This window comes from Cebus imitator, unplaced genomic scaffold (genome assembly GCF_001604975.1).
Source record: "Cebus imitator isolate Cc_AM_T3 unplaced genomic scaffold, Cebus_imitator-1.0 Scaffold23, whole genome shotgun sequence".
Taxonomy (NCBI): Eukaryota; Metazoa; Chordata; class Mammalia; order Primates; family Cebidae; genus Cebus; species Cebus imitator.
Window position 1 is genome coordinate 4,327,447 of NW_016107338.1, and position 24,438 is coordinate 4,351,884.

Genomic DNA, 24,438 nt, shown 5'->3' on the forward strand with positions numbered 1-24,438 from the left:
TATTTTTAGTAGAGATGTGGTTTCACCATGTTGACCAGGGTGCTCTCGAACTCCTGACTTCAGGTGATCCACCCACCTCGGCCACCCAAAGTCCTGGGATTACAGGTGTGAGTCACCACGCCCAGCCCAGATTGATTGATTCTTTCTTTCTTTCTTTCTTTCTTTCTTTCTTTCTTTCTTTCTTTCTTTCTTTCTTTCTTTCTTTCTTTCTTTCTTTCTTTCTTAACTCTTATTTTTGTTCCATTATCATTTATATGCCTTTAAAAAATTAGTTAGTTGACACTTTGGTGGATTGACTGAGGAACATTTTTATTCATTTGTCCAGGGTGGGGTGCCGAATTGGCCTTCAGATTATAAACTTGAATTGGCATCTAATTGTAGTAGGTGTGTTGAGGAGAAAAAACATTCTTAGGTTTATGTAACTTTTTCCTTCCCAACAGAGTAAGTCTGTTATCTTAGTAATACATTAACTCGTGGAAAGATAATAGCTGCGGTAACATTTTTCTGAGGTTTAAAATGATCTTTTTTCTGAATAAGACCATAATTAGTTCCTAATATGGGGGTTTTTTGTTTTGTTTTTTGTTTTTTTACTTTCTTTGGGGATTCATTTTAACAAAAATAAATATTTTTATAATAACAGTTTGGTATAGCTTCACAGAATATATTTAAGTAAATAAGAAGGTTTTGAAAAAAAAAAAGACAAGAAGTCAATTACATTAGTCTTATGGCTAGAGAATACCAGTTAATTATTTATAGTCATTTCTGCCCACCTGAGACTCTGCTATGGGTAACCTCTTAGAGACAAGGAGAAGTGATCAGTGCTTTAATTAATTTCCAAATATTTAATTTGCTTTTATGTTTTTATGATACCAGGTTATGATTCAAACCTTGTTCTTTGGGACTGTTGATAGATTTATTCTTACTGGCTTGCCATGCATTGTTATAGAGTGTATCAGGTAAAAAAGTAATATAAAAATCAGGAAAATAGCAAAATCTAATCATTTTCTTAATTCTTAAGTTGTCTTTGTTTTTCGTTTTTAGGTTATGGATGATGAATCAGATGAAAAAGAAGCAAACTCACCTTAAAATAATCTGGATATTCTTTGGGTACAACAGTCAGACTTGTTGATAATATATACAAGTTTTTATTATTAATAGGTGGAGGAACTTAAAGATTAATAAAATATCTTCAGAGAATGATATATAAATATTGTGTGTTTGCTTTACCTCAGATGAGTTATTTATAACCTCTTGAATCATCTTCTGTACACGTGGATTTTATCCAAGGATATTTTTATTTTTGTTCCTCATTTCCCATGGCTCCTTCTTTGCATATGTGTGAAGGAATTTAAAATACATTTCTTCTCATCTAATTTATTTACTTTTTTTACACAGGAAGAAACAGAATGCTATTAAAAAATTATAAAATGACTTTTTGTGAAATATCTAAAACTATTTTTACTAAAGTTTTGTTGTTTTGTTGTTGTTGTTTGAGACAGTCTTCCTCTGTCGCCAGGTGCCAGGCTGGAGTGCAGTGGCACAATCTCAGCTCACTGCAGCTTGCACCTCCCCGGTTCAAGCAATACTCCTGCGTCAGCCTCCCGAGTAGCTGGGACTACAGGCACGCACCACAACGCCCAGCTAATTTTTGTATTTTAGTAGAGATGGGGTTTCACTACGTTGGCTAGGATGGTCTTGATCTCTTGACCTCAGGATCCGCCTGCCTCGGCCTCCCAAAGTGCTGGGATTACAGGCATGAGCCACCGCGCCCAGCCTTTTACTGAAGTTTTTAGCTTAAGAAACAGCTAAGCAATTCTGTTTTAAAAATTGTAGCCCCCAATTAAGTAGCACAGAATTTCTTAAGACCAAAAAAGAAAAAAAAAATGGCCTGGTGCAGTGGCTTACACCTGTAATCTCAGCACTTTACTAGGTAGGCAAGGCTGGTGGATCAGGAGGTCAGGAGTTTGAGACCAGCCTGACCAACATGGAGAAACCACATCTCTACTAGAAATACAAAAATTAGCTGGGCGTGGTGGCGCACATCTGTATTGCCAGCTACTCAGGGAATTCAGATCTCAGGCTGAAGCAGGAGAATCGCTTGAACCTGGGAGGTGGAGGTGGCAGTGAGCCAAGATTGAGCCACTCCAGCCTGGGTGACAGCAAGACTCCACCTCAAAATAAAAAAAAGTGAAAAACTCAAAAACTAATTCCAGAATCCGGACACAGTTTCTATTGGTTAAGACAGAGAATTAGAAAAACTGCCTCAGTATGCCCAGCCTTTACCTGATAAATCAGAATTGCTGAAGACAAGGTAAGAAGTTGCTTTGGTCCCTCCACCGGCTTCTGACTCAGAGATCCATAATCTGTACCATGCCAGAAATGTGCACCGTTGTCTTTCTACCATAGGGGTACTGCTTTTTCAGGTACCCAAAAGAGTGATTTAGCCTTCCCTCTTATTTTTCTATAGTAATTCAGAGACTGTAGTTAACAAAATACTGGGAAAGGAAAGATGGGAAAATAGTAGTGATACATTGCATCTCTGGAATTCTAGTCCCCCAAATTAAGGAGATTAAGATACTGATGGAAACAGGAAGAACTCTAGCAGTTGTGAGTGCTGGGAATTGAAGTTTTTACTTTGTCCTTTGGTTCACTGAACCAGATAGTAGGGTTGGAGAATTCATTCCTTGAGATACCATGTGTGAATTTAATTTAGACGCTGGGAATTGCTCTATAAGCAAGGAAACTTAACCTGCCCTTTAGTTGAAGCTACAGGAAATTAACATTGTGGATAAGATGCAAGTAATGACAGATCTTGGATGTGGCCATGAAATAAGTGGCTGAATCAGGTGGAGGATTAGATTATTAGAAGAGAGGAAATTGGCCAGGCGCAATGGCTCATGCCTATAATCCCTGCACTTTGGGAGGCTGAGGCAGGCAGATCACTTGAGGTAAGGAGTTCGAGACCAGCCTGGCCAACAGTGAAACCCCATCTCTACTAAAAATACAAAAATTAGCCAGATGAGGTGGCGTGTGCCTGTAATCCCAGCTACTCAGGAGGCTAAGCCACAAAAATCCTTTGAACCTGGGAGGAGGAGCTTGCAGTGAGCTGCGATGGTGCCACTGCACTCCAGCCTGGGTGACGGAATGAGACTCTCAAAAAAAAAAAGAAAAAAGAAAAGAAAAAAGGAAATGATTCAATTGAGAGGCCAAAGTATTGGAAAGATTTTCCATAAAAGTGAACAGCCATGAAGAATAAGGAGGAAAGGGGTGGGAAGAATATTCTAGGCATAAAGAGCAGTATAATCAGAATTATAAGTGTGAAATATATTTTGGAAGCTCAAGAAGCTAAGTATGGCTTGAGTATAAAGTGGAAATGGTGCACAAGCAGGCAGTGGTAGTATAGAGAGTGCCACAGAAACTCTTGGTTGCCTACCCTACACGTACCCTTATTTCTTGTTAAGGAAGGCCCTCTCAGTAGATCTCACCTCAGTCCCAGGGGATAAGTTAGGACTAGTTTAAACTGGTCACTTTAACTCCATTTTCTTTTCCAATCATTAGTCTGTGGGTAGCCATATGACCCAGCTCTGGCCAGTAAACTCAAAGAAAAAGTCTTTGGAGAACTCTGGAAATGTTGTCTTTCCTGGTTAAGAGAGTGTGTGTGTGAGTTAATCTCTGGAAAGAAGACTCTTTTTTTTCCTCCCATCTGTTCCTCTCCTTCTTGCTTGGTATACTGTGGAGTGTGATGTTCAAAGCAATGACAGTAAATTTGTAATCATGACTAAAAGATGGTCCACTGAGAATAGCAACGAGCAAAGAAAGGGAGCAGATCCTTGGCTGGGTGCGGTGGCTCACGCCTGTAATCCCAATACTTTGGGAGGCCGAGGCGGGTAGATCACTTGAGGCCAAGAGTTTGAGACCAGCGATGCCACCATAGTGAAAACTCGTCTCTACTTAAAAACACAAAAATTAGCCTGGTGCAGTGGCACGTGCCTGTAGTTCCAACTACTAGGGAGGCTGAGGCTTGAGAATCACTTGAGCCTGGGAGGTGGAGGTGGCAGTGAGCCAAGATCACATCACCACTGCGCTCCACCCTGGGCGACAGAGCAAGACTCTGTCTCAGAAAAAAAAAAAAAAAAGAAAGAAAGAAAGAAAGAAAGGGTCTGAATCCTTGATGCATTGTTGGCCTTTTGGCCAGGCTAGGAATTACCCACTTCGAGAGTTTATATGAAGTGAGATCAATGTTTTTCTTGTTTTAGCCACTGTTATCAGGTATTCTGTAACTTGGTAAACATGGAGGACTTGGCAAATGCTTTTGCTGATTTTTCATTTGTGGTATACTGTCTAATGTCAACCTTAAAATGAAAACAGTCCGGGGGTGGTGGCTCACGCCTGTAATCCCAGCACTTTGGGAGGCCAAGGCCTGATCACCTGAGGTCAGGAGTTTAAGACCAGTCTGGCCAACATGGTGAAACCCTGTCTCTACTAAAAAAATGGAAAAAGTAGCCGGGCATAGTAGTGGGTTCCTGTAATCCCAGCTACTCAGGAGGCAGAGGCAGGAGAACCACTGGAACCTGGGAGGGAGGCGGTGGTTGCAGTGAGCCAAAATCACACCACTGCACTCCAGTCTCCGTGACAGAGCAAGACTCCATGTCAAAAAACAAATTAACATGTACGTTTTAATTAATTGAACCACTATCCAAAGATTAATCAGGTAATAGTTTTTATTTTGGAATATTTATACTGAATTTCTCCCTATATAATCCCAAAGAAAGAATAATAATCACTATTAGTTGTGTTTAGCTAAAACAAAAATTGAAAAAAAAATCCCCAAAATGTATAAAACATATATTTTTTAACTTTTATTTTTAAAATAGAGATGGAGTCTTACTCTGTTCCCCAGGCTGGAGCTGCAGGTATACAATCATAGCTCAATGCAGCCTCAAACTCCTGGGCTCAAGCCATCTGCCTACCTCAGCCTCCCAAGTAGCTAAGACCACAGGCATGCACAACCATGTCCAGCTTTTATAAAATATTTTTACATGAAATATTCTGAAAACACTTTGTAAATATAGGATTCTTCAATAAGTATGTGAAACTAAGATTATTGGTCAAGAGAAAGCCAGGCACATGGAGGATTTTTTTTTTCTTTTTTTTTTTTTTTTTTTGAGACAGGTTCTCTCTCTATTGCCCAGGCTGGAGTGCAGTGGCATGATTATGGCTCATTGCAGCTTTGACTTCCCAGGCTCAAGTGATTCTCCCACCTCAGCTCCCAAGTAGTTGGGACTATAGGTGCACATTACCACACCCAGCTAATTGTCTTTTTTTTGTAGAGATGGGTTTTACCATGTTGCTTAGGTGGATCTGCAACTCCTGGGCTCAAGTGATCCAACTGGCTCAGCCTCCCAAAGTGCTGAGATTACAGGCATGAGCCACCACACCTGGGCTGAGGATTTTTCACTAAAATCCTCAAAATTAGGATGAAGCCCTATGCAGGATGACATACGGTCATATGAAAGCAACATATGATAAAAAATAGCGAATGTTCATTGAATATTCAATGTTCATTAATTCATTGAACATCCTTTGTCTTCAAGCCTGAGGTTTTCACACTATTCTAAGCACCTGACATTTATGGATCATTTAATCCTGTGAGATAGGTAACTATTGTCTCCCTGCACCCTCCTCCCTTTCTTTTTTTTTGAGACAAAGTCTTGTTCTGTTGTCCAGGCTGGAGTGCAGTGGCACATCTCAGCTCACTGCAACCTCCTCCTCCCAGGTTCAAGCGATTCTTCTGCCTCAGCTTCCAGAGTAGCTGGAATTACAGGTGTGCACCACCACACCTGACTATTTTTGCATTTTTGGTAGGGACAGGATTCACCATATTGGCCAGGCTGGTCTCAAACTCCTCACCTCAAGTTATCTACCCTTCTTGTCCTCCCAAAGTGCTGGGATTACAGGTGTGAGCCACTGCGCCTGGCCTATTGTTCCCATTTTTATAAACTGGAAGATGTAGGCACAAGAAAAAGTACATTGTCCATTGCCATGCAACTTGAGTGGAAAAGCCAGGAACATGAACTCTGGCATTCTGGCTGTAAGGCATGTGCATATTATAGCTATACTATTCTGCCTTAAGGAAGTTGAGCCCATACCCCTCTTGAGTATTCCTACTTGAGGGAGGAGAGACACTTTCCTTGCTTGCACAGGTGCTTACTAGTGGGCAAGAGTCTAGAACCACAGTAGACAAAAGCAGTGGTATGTACATGTATGTCCATTTTTTATGCAGGAATATAAAGCTGGTTGCTCTCCAGTCCAGAGGAAATCTACATCCCTCTTAGGAAACTCCAGAGAGACACTCCATTTTGCTACATGAGTGTTATCTGTGATTATTCCCTAGGGGCTTACAGGATATACAGAAGCAACTTTTGCATCCCTTGAAAGAAACCCTAGAAAATAGTACTTTTTCTGTGTCCTTATATTTCAAGTGTTCTTTCAGTTCTAGGCAGCTCTCTGAATGGTCCACCCCTTATTGTGGCTCTGTTCACATTCTACAGGACAGAAATAGTAGGTTAAAGATAGGACCAGTTAATCTCATGGTTTTCAATTTATTGACTTTCTTGGCAGTAGAATGAGTTTCTTTTCCAAAGAGCTAGAAAACTCTGCCCAGCTTCTGCCTACAGGAAAAATTTGGAGCTACCTTGGAGAGAAGTATTGGAAAGGCACAACTTCTAGTTGGAGTCAGCATCCTTTGTCCTCAAGCCTGAGGTTTTCTGGGGGCAGTCAGGTCATGTTTGCTTGATGTGATGGACATACTTTTTTGTGCCTTCTTGGTGTTCTTCCTTCTTTTAGCAACACCTTCCCCTTTTCTTTGAAGAACTGTTCCCTCTTGCTGTATGTGGCTGTATGACTCTATAGGGCTCTGGTAGAGCTGTCCTATCACAATGTCCTGCCTTCTTTGCCACAGGAGTGGGGCATATGATTCACACTGGACTGGCCAGAATCCTTGTCTAGAAAATAAAAAATAAGAAGGGAGGAATAGCCTCTCTCTCCTTTTGGGCTGCAAGCTATAAAGAAGTGACTGCAGAGCTATTTGAGAGTTGTTTCCCTGTCCATGAGGTCAGAGAGATGGTCAAAGTCTTCTGACAACATTCTGTCCCTGGATATAGATGCGCTGAAAGCTGTTTATATTCCTGTCCTTTCCAATTACAGGAGCCAGAAAATTCCCCCTTCTTCATCTAGTTTGAGTGGGCTTCTATTATTTGTCATTGAAAGCTCTGTCCTCTAGGCACATCTTTCACCATGACTGTGAGAAATAAATTTGTGAGAGCTGGATCCTTCAAGAGCTCTCAGAGAGCTCTTCTCTGTGGGAATGCTGCCACTGAATTGGGAAACCTAGTACTCATCCTGTGGGTGAAGAGTACCCATGGCATTGGAAGCAAGGAAACATGGGATCAGATTTGTATTTTTGAAAGGTCCCTCTGGATCCAAAGTGTGTGGGATAGATTATGGGGGCCAAAGGGGTTCACTCACAGAGTCTTTCTGAGGCCCTGATTGGTGCCTTTTGTTCCTGTCCTCATTTCTTTTCACAGGCCTCAGGGGCTCAACCTATTTCTTTTTCCTTTGATACTTGCTACCATTTTTCTGTCCACCGGGGTACATTTCTCCACAAAGCTCCCTAAAAAGAAGGACATATGTGCCCCAGCTCTCCATATTCTTATCATGCAAAGGAATTTTTATTTTAATAATTTCATTGCTATGTATTATGGGCATTCACATAAGGGTTAACAAAAATTACTATAGCTATTTCAATTAAGGTTCTTTGTTGTGTTGGTAATGGCAACTGGAAGTTCTGATGGCCTTCAGCCATCAGATCCAATGGGACTAAATCTATGAGCAGGGAAATGGACTTACATAAAGAGATGGTGAATGACAGACACCCTCTTGCCATCATTACTTTTTTTGTTGTCGTTCAGAATGTTTTGATCAGGAGAGAAAATCCATTTCCTCAGATGTTTGAATTAGACCCAGATGTCCCCTTTCCTTCACAGATCATTTCTTTTCTTTTCCTCCAGGCCTTATTCCCAAAGGCCCAGCTAAGGTGGAGCTCTGTATAAAGGGAGGTCAGGCACCCAAAGTGTGTATCTTAACTGGCACATGGTTATGAAGGGTTCTTTGTTGTATTGGGTTAGTGAGGTTTTTCAAGGCTGGGTTGGGAAAATACTGTCTTTCAGTTTCTTCTTCTCTTTTTTGTCAAATTATTATATTTTGAGACAGAGTCTTGTTCTGCCACCAGGCTGTAGTGCAGTGGCACTATCTTGGCTCACTGCAACCTTTGCCCCCTGGGTTCAAGAGATTCTCCTGCATCAGCCTCCCAAGTAGCTGGGACTACAGGTGCGCACCACCACACCCTGCTAATTTTTGTATTATTAGTAGAGAGGGGTGTCACCACATTGGCCAGGATGGTCTTGATCACTTGATCTCGTGATCCACTTGCCTCGGCCTCCGAAAGTGCTAGGATTACAGGTGTGAGCCACTGCACCCAGTCTCAAATTATTTTTTTCTTTCTTTTCTTTTTTTTTTTAAACTTTTGAGGTAGGGGGCCTTCCATCCTTTACTGGAAACTTAAAAATTTGTATTTAGACAAATTCTAAAAGACCTGTAACACTAGTTTGTTCTCAACTGATTCATAGATATCTTCCAAAATAGCTTGTTGAGTAGAGATGTATAAGACAAGTTGATAGTCATTGTGGCAGAGTAGCAGGCAGAAGTGGAAAGCAAAGGGTACAATAGATTATTATATTTGGAGCATAGAATTCTGGTTGTATTGCTGACATTTTCTTTGTGGCATTGACAGGTTTGCTGCCAGCACCCAAAGATATTGCTTAAGCATTGGAACCATATCCTGGCTTCTAGGTAATATGATGGAGTACTCACCAGAGCCTTAGATGAGGGTTCTTAGGCTAGGTGAATATCTACAGTCTTTTTGTTTCTTGAATTAAGAAATGTATTATCGCGCTAGACAAGGATGGCCTCTCTCACCACTCCTATTCAATATAGTACTGGAAGTTCTAGCCAGAGCAATCAGGCAAGAAAAGAAATAAAGGGTATTCAAATAGGAAAGGAGGAAGTCAAATTGTCTCTATTTGCAGATGACATGATTGTAGAAGACCCCATCTAGAAGACCACATTGTCTCAGCCCAAAATCTCCTGAAACTGATAAGCAACTTCAGCAAAGTCTCAGGATACAAAATCAATGTGCAAAAATCACAAGCATTCCTACACACCAATAACAGACTTAAAGAGAGCTAAATCAAGAATGAACTGCCATTCATAATTGCTGCAAAGAGAATAAAATACCTAGGAATACAACTAACAAGGAACGTAAAGGACCTCTTCAAGGAGAACTACAAGCCACTGCTCAACGAAAAAGAGAGGACACAAACAGATGGAGAAACATTCCATGTTCATGGTTAGGAAGAATCAATATTGTGAAAATGGCCACAATGCCCAAAGTAATTTACAGATTCAATGCTAGCCCCATCAAGCTACCAACAATCTTCTTCACAGAACTGGAAAAAAACACCTTAAACTTCATATGGAACCAAAAGAGAGCCCACATAGCCAAGTCAATTCTAAGCAAAAAGAGCAAAGCGGGAGGCATCACCCTACTGGACTTCAAACTATACTACAAGACTACAGTAATCAAAACAGCATGGTACTGGTACCAAAACAGAGATATAGACCAATGGAACAGAATAGAGGCCTCGAAGGCAACACCACGTATCTACAACCATCCGATCTTTGACAAACCTGACAAAAACAAGCAATGGGGAAAGGATTCCCTGTTCAATAAATGGTGTTGGGAAAACTGGCTAGCCATGTGCAGAAAGCAGAAACTGGACCCCTTCCTGACACCTTACACTAAAATTAACTCCAGATGGATTAAAGACTTAAACATAAGACCTAACACCATAAAAACCCTAGAAGAAAATCTAGGCAAAACCATTCAGGACATAGGCGTAGGCAAGGTCTTCGTGACCAAAACACCAAAAGCACTGGCAACAAAAGCCAAAATAAACAAATGGGACCTAATCAAACTCCACGGCTTCTGCATGGCAAAAGAAACAGTCATTAGAGTGAATCAGCAACCAACAGAATGGCAAAAAATTTTTGCAGTCTACCCATCTGACAAAGGGCTGATATCCAGAATTTACAAAGAACTAAAACAGATTTACAAGAAAAAAACAAACAAGCCCATTCAAAAGTGGGCAAAGGATATGAACAGACACTTTACAAAAGAAGACATACATGAGGCCAACAAACATATGAAACAATGTTCATCATCACTTGTCATTAAAGAAATGCAAATCAAAACTACATTGAGATGCCATCTCACGCCAGTTCAAATGGCGATCATTAAAAAATCTGGAGACAACAGATGCTGGAGAGGATGTGAAGAAATAGGAACACTTTTACACTGTTGGTGGGAGTGTAAATTAGTTCAACCATTGTGGAAGACAGTGTGGCAATTCCTCAAGGACCTAGAAATAGAAATTCCATTTGACCCAGCAATCTCATTACTGGGTATATATCCAAAGGATTATAAATCGTTCTACTATAAGGACACATGCACATGAATGTTCATTGCAGCACTGTTTGCAATAGCAAAGACCTGGAACCAACCCAAATGCCCATCAATGATAGACTGGACAGGGAAAATGTGGCACATATACACCATGGAATATTATGCAGCCATCAAAAACGATGAGTTCGTGTCCTTTGTAGGGACATGGATGAACCTGGAAATCATCATTCTCAGCAAACTGACACAAGAACAGAAAATCAAACAGCGCATGTTCTCACTCACAGGCAGGTGTTGAACAATGAGAACACATGGACACAGGGAGGGGAACATCACACACTGGGGTCTTTTGGGGGGAAATAGGGAAGGGACAGCGGGGGGGGTGGGGAGTTGGGGAGAGATATCATGGGGAGAAATGCCAGATATAGGTGAAGGGGAGGAAGGCAGCAAATTACGCTGCCATGTGTGTACCTAAGCAACAATCTTGCATGTTCTTCACATGTACCCCCAAACCTAAAATGCAATACAAAAATAAAAAATAAATAAATAAATAAATAAAAGAAATGTATTAGCACCAAAAAGTTTATTTATTTTTTAAAAACTTTGCTCTGGGTAATCTAGGGACCTTTTTTTTTTTTTTTTTTTTTGAGTCGGAGTTTCGCTCTTGTTATCCAGGCTGGAGTGCAATGGCGTGGCTCCGCTCACTGCAACCTCCGCCTCCTGGGTTCAGGCAATTCTCCTGCCTCAGCCTCCTGAGTAGCTGGGATTACAGGCACGCGCCACCATGCCCAGCTAATTTTTTGTATTTTTAGTAGAGACGGGGTTTCACCATGTTGACCAGGATAGTCTCGATCTCTTGACCTCGTGATCCACCCGCCTCGGCGTCCCAAAGTGCTGGGATTACAGGCGTGAGCCACTGCGCCCCGCCCCTAGGTACCTGTTTAAGGGCTTGACGCATCAAAGGGCTTTTAGGTGAGAAATACTTTGCTTAATTAAATGTGACATTTTTCAGCCTCTCTAAGGGAAGTGAAAAAAAGGCACCTTTCCTCGTAAGAAAAACTGAAAGCCTTATGCTGACTTAACCAGCCATAGAAGGTTAATCCGCTAAGAAAATAGCTTTTCACATTCATTCCAAAATAAATTTGTTCTTTTATACTGTGGTCGATTTTAAGTGTTGGGTATGTAAAATCTAGTTCTAGCGTCAAGAAACTTATAGCTCAGTGGGGAAATATACAAAGAAAATCATAAAATATCAAAGCATATTTCCTTATAGTGAGTAGCTCAAGAGTGAGAGGTCTCCACGTCTGTCTGTGGGTGATAAAAAAGGCTTTCCTGAAGAGGTAGCATGTAAACAGAGACAGGGTGGGGATTCTATGCAGAGTAACCAAAGTGTGCTTTTAAAAGATTTGAGAATCTTTGCCCAGTTGAGGAACTACCTGTTGAGCCCATTGGGATTGTGTAGGACTGGAAGGACGCCTAAGACCAGACACATGAAAAGCAGTTAGCACTTCAGGAATTCTGTGTGCCATGTCAGTTTCTAATACTATTCTACTCTAGAGCCATTATAGAGTTCTGATAACTCTACATTTGACTAAAGAGACCATTTAAGGCTGTTTGAAGCAAACGCCCAGGAATAAATTCTCAGAACCATCATCCCTCTCTAATCAAGTCTCTCTTGTCAGGCATGGTGCATTAACTCACAGAATTAATCTTTTTTAAGTCAAACGCGCGGCTGTTAAATCTAGGGAATTCCTAGCCCTCTCAGGTGGGCCATGGGAGGAGGTGGGCCATGGGAGGAGGTGGGCCATGGGAGGAGGTGGGCCAACACTTTCTTACGTCCAGGCTCATAGTCGGATAGTTGAGCCTTACATTTCTCCTCTAACCCTCCACAAAAAACTGGTTGTTATGGAGGCAATGGAAGCGGAGGGCTTTTAGGGGCCAAGCATATCACACAGGGAACTGAATTGCTTATTATCAGAGATGCTGACCTTTGGAGCTTTGAAGTAAAGAATTTTCGTATCTTTCTTCCCCCACCTCCCTCATTCTTTATTTTTTCACCCCTATGTCCCCCAGAATTCCCTTTTCAGACTTCCCGCTTTCTTCCTTTTCTTTCCCCACTTCGTGGAGTGCTGGCGCGTGGGGCCTGGGGCTGCATTGGCGGGCACCCGGAGCTATTGCTTTGCTAACAATTCCATCCTTCTCTTTCCGTCATTCCCTGCCAGGCGCTGAGTTTTTCCCTCCCTCTGGGCTCCTTCCCTCCCGCGGCTCGCCCGCGGGAGGGCGTCTCCAGGAACTCCAGGCGGACGCGGCCACCAGCCGCTGCCACGTCCCCGCCGCCAACAGTCCAGCGCCTGCGTGGAGTCGGGGGGCGGGGCAGAGCTGGAAGGCGGGACCTGCGCGTGAGCGGTGCTTGAGCGGTCCAATGGGGCCTACCGGCGGCGGCGCGCTGCGCGCCGGGGGGCGGGGCCTGGCGGCGGTTGCTGGCGAAGCCCGAGTGGCGGTGAAGGCTGTCGTTGCCTTGGCCGTCGCATCCCAGCGGGAGTCGTGTCGGTACCCACCCCCGGCCTTCGAGTCCGCGGATTGCCCACCGAAGCTCGTGTGTGCACCCCCCGATCCCGTCAGCCGCTAGCCCCTGGCCTTGCGGGACGTGTCTCCGGCATCATGTGTGGTAAGGGGGCCGGGGGCGGGGGGCGTGTTGCCGGGCGGCGCTGGGGTGCTGTGCGGGCGCCGGTGAGGCCCAAGGCTACGGGCGGAAGCGGGAGTGTGGAGTGTGCGAAGTCTGGGTGATGGGCAGGGGGCGTCCCGTGGTGGCTGCGGGGGGCAGGGGCCGGCATCCGCGGGCGGGAGAGGGGGTGGCGGCCGGGAGAAGGGCATCTGAGAGGAAGGCGGGCCCCCTCCGCCGGGGGCCAGCGGGAGCCTTGGCGCGGAGAAGGAACCGAGTGGGGAGAGAAACGCTTTTATTGAAAAAGGAGGAGAGGGCTGAGGGAATTGAGATGTGGAGGGGGATACCTTCAAAAGGGCCGACCAGGTGAGTGAGGCAACCTGTGGAACATCGGGCGAGATCTCTTGAACTTATCTTGCATTTTTCTAGGACTTACCTTTCAAAAAATAATCTGTTTTTATTTGTTTTCGGGCAGGCCCAATAGAAAACAGACCCTAGCTAGAGAGCCACGATAGAGGCTTTAAACGTGGTCTTACTTCCTGCCATCCCTTGTCTCAACAGAAACCACTGCTAATCAATAACTTGGTTGATGGGCTTAGACCTGATCCTCTGGTGGAAGAGGACTGGAAATGTCTGTGGCGATAGGTTATACATCATGTATCATTTGCATGTGTACCCATTAAAAATGCCAGCTATGAAAAATATAATTTATCCCTTGGATGTATACCCCTTTATAATACCAACTATGAAAAATATTTATCATTTATCCCTTGCATTTGTACCCATCAAAAATACTAGCTATGGAAAGTTTAACAAGTATCTTTCCTACAGCCGTTAAAAAATTAGTTAGGTTCTTTTATGTTTTGACAGTCGTTTTTATTATTATCTAAGTGTTAGTGAAAGAGATTGTGAGAATCGTGTCTGACATGACTGATGTCCTCTAAAATTGGTATTAACTTGGCTATTGCCAGTAAAAATAATTGTATTCTTACCTTTCTTACTGAAATTTACAACTGACTTTATCCCTGGCTGGAAGAGAACACTTTTTTTTTTTTTCTTTTTTAAGGGAAGTACCATTGTAAGTGAATTGAAACTGTCTTCAAGACTCATTTGCAGGCTTTTGCACGAAGGAACTGAACAGGAGGTGGATTGTACTCATTAATGTATATATTTCCTGTATTTAACTTTATGCTCATTTCAGCTTCTGAAAATGAGGAGCAGGTTTAAATTTAGAGTAGATTAAAAAAAACCCATATAAAAACAGAAACACCTATAAATAGCTTACTGAAATTATTAGAGTAGAGCTGACTTCAGAATCAGACTTTTGCAGTGTCTAGTTAGTAGAATGGTTTTGCATTTAGTTTGGAGGTGTGAAGTAGTGAATTTGTCAACTGGTCAGTCTCAAGTGTGTTTCATTTGTTTGTTAACTGTTTCTGATTGATTAGGTGTGTGCCTCATTAAGTATTCAGTATTCTGGTTGCAGGTTATTTCCTTATGTTCCAGAAAAAAAAAAAACATAAAGTACTTGTTTAAAAAAAAAAAAAAAAAGAATTTGAGCATGGTGGCTCACACCTGTAATCCTAGCACTTTGGGAGGCCAAGGCAGGTGGATCACCTAAGGTCAGGAGTTCGAGACCAGCCTGGCCAACATGGTGAAATCCCCATCTCTGCTAAAAATTCAAAATAACCGGTGTGGTGGCATGTGCCTGTAATCCCAGCTACTCGGGACTGAGGCAGGAGAATTGCTTGAACCTAGGAGGTGGAGGTTGCAGTGAGCTGAGATTGTGTCCAGCCTGAGCAAAAAAGAGTGAAACTCCGTCTCAAAAAAAATAAAAATAAATACATACATACATACACAAATAAAATCACATATAGAAATCAGATTCAGATAAGGGAAATACACCCTTAGCATGGAGACTAAATGTTGGGAGTGTTCACATAGTCTGTGCCTCCATTCTACAGAGTTTTACTGCTGAGGAAATGGGTATTGAAGAAATAAAAAGTGAATATTTGAGACATTTCTGAGGTCCTGCTTTTAAGTCATACCACAGTTTTGCATGATTCTAGGGTTAGGGTTCAGAATTTACTTTCTCTCTAATGTAAATTCTGAAAGAAGATGAGTGTCATTATTTTTCACCCACATCTTAATCATTGAACTAAAATTTCTGAGCAGAGAAATGGAGTGAAAATTAGACTAGATGGGAAAATCTGGAAGCTTATCTTCTGATTACTTGCGACCTAATTAAGTTTTTCTTTTTCGAGACGGGGTCTCACTGTGTTGCCCAGGCTGCAGTGCAACAGCACGATCTTGGCTCACTGCAGCCTGTCTCCTGGGTTCAGCCTCCTGAGTAGCTGGGATTACAGGGGTGTGCCATCACGCCTGGCTAATTTTTGCATTTTTAGTAGAGGTGGTGTTTTACCATGTTGGCCAGGCTGATCTCCTGACCTCAGGTAATCTACCTGCCTTAGCCTCCCAAAGGGCTGTGATTACAGGAGTGAGCCACTGTGCCTGGCTCTAGTTAAGTTTTTCTAAAAGATTATTTTATTTCAATGTTGTAAAATGTTCAAACAGAAGAATGAGGATTGAAGATTCTGATAGGCTTTTTTCAATCAGATATACTGATTAAATTGATATAATGTTTAACAACTTGTGTTGGGATGTTAATAAGTGTTAGGAAAAAAGGGTCTATGGTCCGGTAAATTTGGGAAGCAGCATATTAAATATCATGATAATGTTTTGTTTTGTTTTTTGATTAGAGGACTTCTTGGAATCTTTAATTTTTTTTTTTTTTTTTTTTGAGACGGAATCTTGCTCTGTCACCAGGCTGGAGTGCAGTGGCGCCATCTCGGCTCACTGCAGCCTCCACCTCCCGGTTCAAGTGATTCCCCTGCCTCAGCTTCCTGAGTAGCTGGGACTGCAGGTGTCTGCCACCTCTCCTGGCTAATTTTTGTGTTTTAGTAGAGACGGGGTTTCACCATGTTGGCCAGGATGATCTCGATCTCCTGACCCCATGATCTGTCTGGCTCGGCCTCCCAAAGTGCTGGGATTACAGGCGTGAGCCACCACGCCCGGCTAGAATCTTTAATTTATTAATGATAAGCATTACGAATCTCCCAGAGAAGAAAGGTGTGTCTATTTTCCAAATTTATCTTCCTTTTTTTTGGTTGGAATATAGTTTGTCCTTTTTATTTGTATTATTTTTGGTTGTGCTGAGATAGTGTTGAGTCACTTAAACTATCCCTAGCTTTTAACAGATTTTGTTATTGTTATAAATGTGGGGTTATACCCTTCTGATCCAATGGTGTATGTAAAATGGAACTTTTGGGCTGGGTCCGGTGGCCCATGCCTGCAATCCCAGCACTTTGGGAGGCTGAAGCGGATGAATCACCTGAGGTCAGGAGTTTGAGACCAGCCTGACCAACATGGTGGAGCCCCATTTCTACTAAAAATACAAAAAAATTAGCCGGGCGTGGTGGCACATGCGTGTAATTCCAGCTACTTGAGAGACTGGGGCAGGAGAATCACTTGAACCTGGGAGGCAGAGGTGGTGGTAAGCTGAGATGGTGCCACTGGACTCTAGCCTGGGTGACAAGAATTGAGACTCTGTCTCAAATACATAAAATAAAATAAATGGAATTTTTGCAAATGAGATTCTTTTTAAAAGCAGTAAGGGAACTTGCAATGTTAAAGTATCCTGACATAAATTTTGCAGAAGTTTTTTGTAATTATACTGTCTAATGGCTTTAGGGATAATTGAGGGATGCTGAGGTTGGCTGCTAGGATTGGTCATAAAAGCAGTACTATTAACATATCCTTAGAAGTCATACTGGATATGAAGAAGTTGTGAGAGAAAATAATTGCTTAATAAGCATTTCTTCAATTGTGTTCCCTGGAAACGTTAATAGGTTCTGGTAATGAGCACTAGAAGGGGGAAAGGGTTTTGTTACACAAGTTTGGGAAATTCTCCTCTTGGAGATGAACAATTAGCAAGATTAAAGGTTCTAGAAAATTCTAAATATATATCTAACTTTAACCAGGTATTTCTTAAACCTTTAATAATGAAACCTTTCTTCATTTCCTTTCTTTTTAGCATCCTGTGAAATATCATTTTGTTTCTGTGGTTTGGGAATTTTTTTACCATATATTTCAAGTGCCTAGAAAGTGTTAAAAGATACTTGCAGGTATGTCAAATGATGGCTTTATAATTGGCACTCTGCCCTTTTCAGAGATGACCAAAGAGTTGCTTTCAAGTAATTGCTGCCTGATCAGAGGAAGGAAAATTAATGCACGTGCAGCAGCTTCAGATGAAAATACACAGTCCTTGTTCATTGCCCTGTCGTAGATCACAACCGGAATGAATAGAAATTTAGAGACTGGAGAGCTCTGGGTTTTGGGTATCTGCATTAGGTCAGGAATGTTCTGGGTGATGGGGCAGGACTCTTACTTTGAGGAATAATGCCAGCTTGTAGAGAACTAGCATACTGTGAGAGATAGTCATTGATGGCTTATGTTACCCATCAATGAATGGAGGCAGAAATATGTTGAGAACTACTACCAGAGGGGTTGAAGGAGGAAATAGAAGTGCCAGGAAAGTAGACCAAAGAATAGCGGTTAAAGGCAAAAGAGTTCCAAAATAGTATATTGCCTTGGACAGAGTCTGTAAAAGTAGAAAAAGGTCATTTGTATATAATACTTCAGAGAAGTTAATTGGATATGGTTATGAAGAAATCATTAGAGAATGCGTATGTCAAGGCAGAAGGGTCTCAGTTTGTGTTTAGGAGGAGGCCTGCAAATAATACCAAAAAGAAGAGGGAGTGTTTTGGAATTGAAGTTCCCTAGGAGTATTGAGAAGTTGGATTCTAGAACTGTGGTTCCTGACCTATAAGCCCTGAAGTTGTTACAGGGTGTTCATTGCTTATTCATATGCTTATAACTTTGTCTATAAGTTGAATGAAAATTGTTCTGTATCACTGAATGGTAAAAATTTACCCCATTATTGTGAAGGAGCCTCAGAATATTTTGATGTTAACAAAAGCGTTCTGTATTCACAAAGTTGGAGAAATACTCATCAAGAGTTGTAAGTAAGGCGGGGGGTAGTGGCTCACACCTGTAATCCCAGCATTTTGGGAGGCCGAGGCGGGCGGATCACTTGAGGTCAGGAGTTCGAGACCAGCCTGGCCAACATAGCAAAACCCCATCTCTACTAAAAATACAAAAAATTAGCTGAGTATGGTGGTGCCCACCTGTCGTCCTGTCTACTCAGAAGACTGAGGTGGGAGGATTGAGCTCAGGAGTTTCAGGCTGCAGTGAGCTATGATTGTGACGTTGCACTCCAGCCTGGGTAGTAGGTGACAGTGCAGGTCTGTCTCTTAAAAAAAAAAAGTTACAAGTAGGGGAGAGACTAGCTTCAGAGAGTAGTGTGTGGAATATGTTTCTCTTGAGCTTACAAGGAATAAGAGGTAATTCGTATATATGCTGTTAAACTGTTGACAAGATGATGGATGAGGGGCAGTGACTCACACTTGTAAACTCAGCACTTTGGGATGCTGAGGCGGGAGGATCTTAGAGTTTGAGGCCAGCCTGGACAGCATAGTGAGATCTTGTCTCTATATTTTAAAAATAGAAAATGAAGACTTTAATTCTGGCTGGGTACAGTGGCTCATGTCTGTAATCCCAGCACTTTGGGAAGCTGAGGCAGGCAGATCACCTGAAGGCAGGAGTTTGAGACCAGCCTGGCCAACATGTTGAAACCCTGTCTCTACTAAAAATACAAAAATTAGCCAGGAGTGATAATGCATGCCTGTAATCCTAGCTACTGCTTGGGAGGCTGAGGTGGGAGAATTGCTTGAACTCAGGAGGCGGAGGTTGCAGTGAGCCGAGGTTGCAGTGAGCTCGCATCACTGCGCATCAGCCTGGGCAACAGAACAACACTCCATCTCAGCAAAAAGAAAAAAAAAAAGACGTTAATTCTGTAAAGTAAGAATCTACCCAAAATGAAAGGAACCGGGAAGAGAAAATGAGGATTTGAGAGTAGTATATAGCTTAGAATCTAAAATAATATCTGGGAGAAGTTTGAAAGTTAAGTGATGAATTAATAGGATTGGTCTGCAGTTGGGAGGGCCCATCTGAAAGTGGGCTGAAATGGGTAGATGAGTTCTGCATGGCTATCGAAGTTCAATGTAGAGATGCTCAGAGACTTAGGAGTCAAAGCACAGTGGACACAGAGGGTTTGACTTGGCAGAATGATGAAAAATTGTTGTCTGATGTTAACGGTCAGAGAGAAGAGAGAGAGATGGAATATTGGAAGGTTGTGAGCAGGAAGTGCATGCTTTTTTATTTTCTCAAGAAAGATGATGACATAGATAGACTGTGAGAGAGTGTATATTTAGAGATTTCAGAGCTTAAACTAGTAATTTGTGCTCCAGAATGTTAAATGTGCAAGAGACGTGTCATAGAGCCACTTCTAGTGGCAATAATTACAATAAAGTAGGGGAGACGTGAACCAGCATTTTGTAAATAGAAAAAAGATGTAAAGTAATTAAAAAACACACAAATAATTGAAAGTCTTGTTTCACTCCATATGTTACTTTTATATGTGTGCTTTTATTTAATTTTTAAATTTTAAATTTTTAAGAAAAAAAAATTTTTTTTTTTTTTTTGAGACAGAGTCTCACTGTGTCACCCAGCTTGGAATGCAGTCACGCCATCTCGGCTCACTACACTCTCTGCCTCTGGCCCCCCAGCCTCAAATGATTCTCCTACCTCTGCCTCCTGAGTAGCTGGGATTACAGGTGTGTGCCACCATGCCTGGCTAATTTTTGTATTTTTTTTTTTTTTTGAGATGGAGTCTTGCTCTGTTGCCATACTGGAGTGCAGTGGCATGATCTCGGCTCACTGCAAGCTCTGCCTCCCAGGTTCAGTTATCCTGCCTCAACTTCCTGAGTAGCTGGGACTACAGGTATGCAACACCACATCCAGCTAATTTTTGTATTTTTAGTAGAGACAGAGTTTCGTCATGTTGGCCAACTTGGTCTCAATCTCTTGACCTTGTGATCCGCCCGCCTCATCCTCCCAAAGTGCTGGGATTATGGGCATGAGACACCATGCTTGGCCTGTATGTATGCTTTTAGGATTGTAGAAAATGTATCTTGACTGGGTATAGTAGCTCATGCCTATAATCCCAGCACTTTGGGAGGCCAAAACAGGAGGATTGCTTCAGTCCAGGAGTTCGAGATCAGCCTGGGCAATATGGTGAGACCTCATCTCTACAAAAATTTTAAAAATGGCCAGGTGCAATGGCTCCCACTTGTAATTCCAGCTACTCGGGAGGCTGAGGCAGGAGAATCACTTGAACCTGGGAGGCAGAGGTTGCAGTGAGCTAAGATTGCACCACTGCACTCTAGGCTGGGCGACAAGAGCGAAACTCCATCTCAAAAATTAAAAAAAAAGAAAAGTAAATAAATTAGCCAGGCACAAAGTCCCAGCTACTTGGGAGGCTGAGGTGGAAGGATCACTTGAGCCCAGGAGGTGGCAGTTTCCATGAGCTGGAATTGTACTACTGTACTCTAGACTGGGTGACAGAGCAGAACCCCTGTTTCGAAAATAAAAAAAAAAAAAAAAAAAAAAGAAAATGTATCTCAAATAACACTTAATTTTAAAGAAATCGTACATGCAGAATGTGATTCTATAGTTATAGTATTGACTAGTTCACTGCAACGTTGAACCCCTGGGCTCAAGTGATTCTCCCACCTCAGCCTCCCAAGTAGCTGGGACTACAGGCATGCACCACCATGCCTAATTTTTTACTTTTTGTAGAGACAGGGTTTCGCTCTATTGCCCAGGCAGATCTCTAACTCCTGCCCTTAAGCGAGCCTCCTGCCTTCGCCTTCGAGAAAGTGCTGGGATTACAGGCATCAACCACTGTGCTTGGCCTATAGAAAAATTTATAGCTGAAGACTGGGACTGTGTGTATGGGATTAACAGTGGTTATCTCTGAGAAAGAGGTTGGAACCTGTGTGGAAACAGAAAGGAGAGATTTTCACAATTAATTCTATAGCATCTGTATAGTTTCAGTATTTATTTATTTCCTCATTTTAAATTTTAATAGAGACAGAGTCTTGCTGTGTTGCCCAGGTTTGAACTCCTGAGCTCAAGCAATCCTCCTGCCTCACCTCCTAAAGTGCTGGGATTACAGGTGTGAGTCACTCACTGCTCCTGCCCTAGTTTGAATCTTTAATAATGATGATAAATTAATTTGTGACTTGCATTATAAGAAAAAGAAAACAAATTTAAAGTTTAAGTGACATTGAAGGTGAATTTTGATTCAGAAATTTTAAGCTTAGAGAATGAATTTGAACACTTATCACTGATAAGTTACAATGTCCAGGGTCCCAAAATATTGAAGCTGTCAAATGGTAAAATATATAAAAATAAAATTTCCTATTCATAAAGACATAAATGCACCCAGGCATAGGAATTTTAATAATTTGACTAGTCAGTTATTTTCAGTTTTCTTTCAATAAGGTTTAACAGTCTTTTTTGCAGCTACCTTGCTTTTAACCAGGTGTGTCTAGTCTGTGATCCAGATTGCTTCTGAAATTTTGTTAGCAAGGTTCTCATAAGTGCTTTTTTGTCACTGAATTTGAGTTGTCATTTTCTGAGAATGATGCCTGTAGGTGCAAGCATCAGCTTCAGTTAGGGAGTTATTTTATTCCAAGTATATTCCATTAGTAAGAAAGCGTACATTTGTGAAGTGCATGCTGATTTGGGGGTAGAAAATCTATGCTCATACAGCTACCGTGTGTGCTCTTAAAGCAATTACCGAAGAGTGGCAGAAAGTTGATTTTAGGCTTTTTGTCATTACTTTACTTAAAAACTGTTTATTGGGAGTTTAGGCTGGGTGCGGTGTCTCATGCCTGTAATCCCAGCACTTGGGAGGCTGAGGCGGGTGGATCACCTGAGGTCAGGAGTTTGAGACCAGCCTAGCCAACATGGCAAAAACCAATCTCTACTAAAAATACAAAAAATTAGCCGGGCATGGTGGCAGGTACCTGTTATCCCATCTACTTGGGAGACTGAGGCAGGAGAATTGCTGGAACCTGGGGGGGCGGAGGTTTCAGTGAGCCGAGATCATGCCAGCTTTAGCGACAGAGTGAGACTCTGTCTCCAAAAATTGCTTGAATCAGAGGCGGAGGTTGCAGTGAGCCAAGATCACACCATTATACTACAGCATGGGTGACAAAGTATTTCTGTAAAAAAAAAAAAAAAAAAAAAAAAAAACTGTTTATTGGGAGTTTTGGTAAGACAAGTCAAGACCTAAAAGCAGAGGTCAGACTAATGATTTCTGCTCTAACAAGCATCATTGTGAGTTGTGAATGCCTCCCTTGTGAACATGCCCTTTGTGCCTGATTAACTGCTGCCAATATTGTCCTGGGCACTCCAAGATGACAGTTAACCTGGTATCCCTGCAGATGGAATGTCTTGGGCAAGTAGTGCTATCAAAGGGCAGGGCTATGAAACTGACAGGTTCAACTTCTTAGCTCCCATTTTCCTCATCAGGTATGCCTTAGGCTAATCCCCTCCCTTCTCCCAGCTCTGTTACTTTTTTTTTTTTTTGAAACAGAGTCTTGCTCTGTTGTCCAGGCTGGAGTGCAATGGTGCAGTCTAGGCTCATTGCATCCTCCACCTCCTGGGTTCAAGTGATTCTCCTGCCTCAGCTTCCCAAGTGGCTGGGACTGCCATCACACCCAGCTAAGTTTTGTATTTTTAGTAGAGACAGGGCTTCACCATGTTGGTCAGGTTGGTCTCGAATCCCTGACCTCATGATCCACCTGCCTTGGCCTCCTAAAGTGCTGGAGTTACAGGCATGAGCCACTTCACTGGGCTATTACTTTGATCTTAGGAAATTGCCCCGCATGTGTCCTGGTATCTCTCATCCTTTTCTTCCTTTTAGTACCTGCCCAGTTATGTAAGAAGAAATGTTGCTCCTACTTCTGCTTCCTGTATTCCTGCTTCTCTCTTTTTTTTTATTTTGGGCCAGTAGCAAACCAAAAAATGACAGTAGTGATTATCAGTAATAGCAGTGCTTCCTCTATCAAGGAAAATGCAGATTTTGAATTGGAATTTGATATATGATAATTTATTGAACTAAGATGCCATTGATTGGGAAATGCACCGTTATTATATGGACCACAAAGAAAGGAAATATGCATCTTTTAAAGTCAGTGCTGTCAACTTCTAAAGCCTTAGAAAGTATTCTGAAGATGTTTGCAGAGTATCATAGACTCAGGCCCCTTAGGTTTATCTTCACAGTTTACAGGAAATATAAGGGATAGAGGAACTAGGAAGACCACATATGTGGAAAGAATTAGACATACTCAGATGGTGAGACATTCAAGGAGAAAATTAACCCCAGGTTTATCTCAGGGGAAATTATGCAACAAGGGAGACCATTCTGGATTCAAAGAGACTTAAACATAACAATCAAATGTGAAAAGTATGATCCTTTATGAGATACCAGAATGAACAAATCAGCTATAAAAGATATTTTTTTTTAATAGGGAAAATTAGAATATGAACATTATATTAGATGATAATAGAGCATTATTATCTTTTTAGGTGTGATAATATGATTTTGTAGAAAAATGTCCTTTATATTACTTTGCTTTTATTCTTAACAGTATAGTCTGGAAACAATAAGGCCCTTCACCAGATTTCCAGTATTAATTTGATAGATAAAAAGTATACAGAACACAATCATGTAAATGTTTGTTGTAACAAAGAAGTGTAACCCAGAAGAGAAATGCAGTCTGTAGAGCTATTAAAAAGTGTCAAATCCCACTGGGCGCAGTGGCTTATGACCGTAATCCCAGCACTTTGGGAGGCCGAGGCGGGCGGATCATGAGGTCAGGAGATCAAGACCATTCTGGCCAACATGGTGAAACCTCATCTCTACTGAAATTAAAAAAATTAGCTGGGCATGGTGGTGGGTGCCTGTAATCCCAGCTACTTGGGAGGCTAAGGCAGGAGAATCGCTTGAACCCGTGAGACGGAGGTTGCAGTAAGCCGAGATTGCGCCACTGCACTCCAGCCTGGTGACAGAGCAAGATTCCGTCTCAAAAAAAAAAAAAAAAAGTGTTAAATCCATCAGAATGGCTCCAGAGTAATCAGAGAAGAATCCTTAGAAACCATACAACAT

General features: G+C 42.0%; 2 protein-coding genes and 1 long non-coding RNA gene across 10 annotated transcripts in view; 2 read left to right on the forward strand and 1 right to left on the reverse strand.

The window, feature by feature from the left end:
• NFU1 (NFU1 iron-sulfur cluster scaffold) overlaps positions 1-1,208 on the forward strand; it is a 43,913-nt gene extending 42,705 nt beyond the window's left edge. For 4 of the 7 annotated variants that reach the window (XM_017522082.2, XM_017522074.2, XM_017522080.2 and 1 more), the window contains one exon: positions 1,042-1,208. In XM_017522082.2, the coding sequence (XP_017377571.1) occupies positions 1,042-1,086 (45 nt within the window). In that variant the 3' untranslated portion in view covers positions 1,087-1,208. The remainder of the gene's footprint in view (positions 1-1,041) is intronic. The other 3 variants (XM_017522079.2, XM_017522077.2, XM_017522076.2) reach the window with 1 other exon arrangement.
• Positions 1,209-6,588: 5,380 nt separating this feature from the next.
• On the reverse strand, positions 6,589-12,906 carry LOC119470138. Its single transcript, XR_005199019.1, has 2 exons — positions 12,698-12,906; positions 6,589-7,004 (listed from the first exon to the last, which is right to left on the reverse strand). It is a non-coding gene; the product is annotated as an uncharacterized LOC119470138 (long non-coding RNA).
• A 118-nt stretch (positions 12,907-13,024) lies between these two features.
• Positions 13,025-24,438, forward strand: part of GFPT1 (glutamine--fructose-6-phosphate transaminase 1) — a 66,411-nt gene continuing 54,997 nt past the window's right edge. Inside the window, exon 1 of one of the 2 annotated variants that reach the window (XM_017522083.2) lies at positions 13,025-13,247. In XM_017522083.2, coding sequence (XP_017377572.1) covers positions 13,241-13,247 — 7 coding nt within the window. In that variant the 5' untranslated portion in view covers positions 13,025-13,240. The remainder of the gene's footprint in view (positions 13,248-24,438) is intronic. The other variant, XM_017522084.2, reaches the window with a different exon arrangement.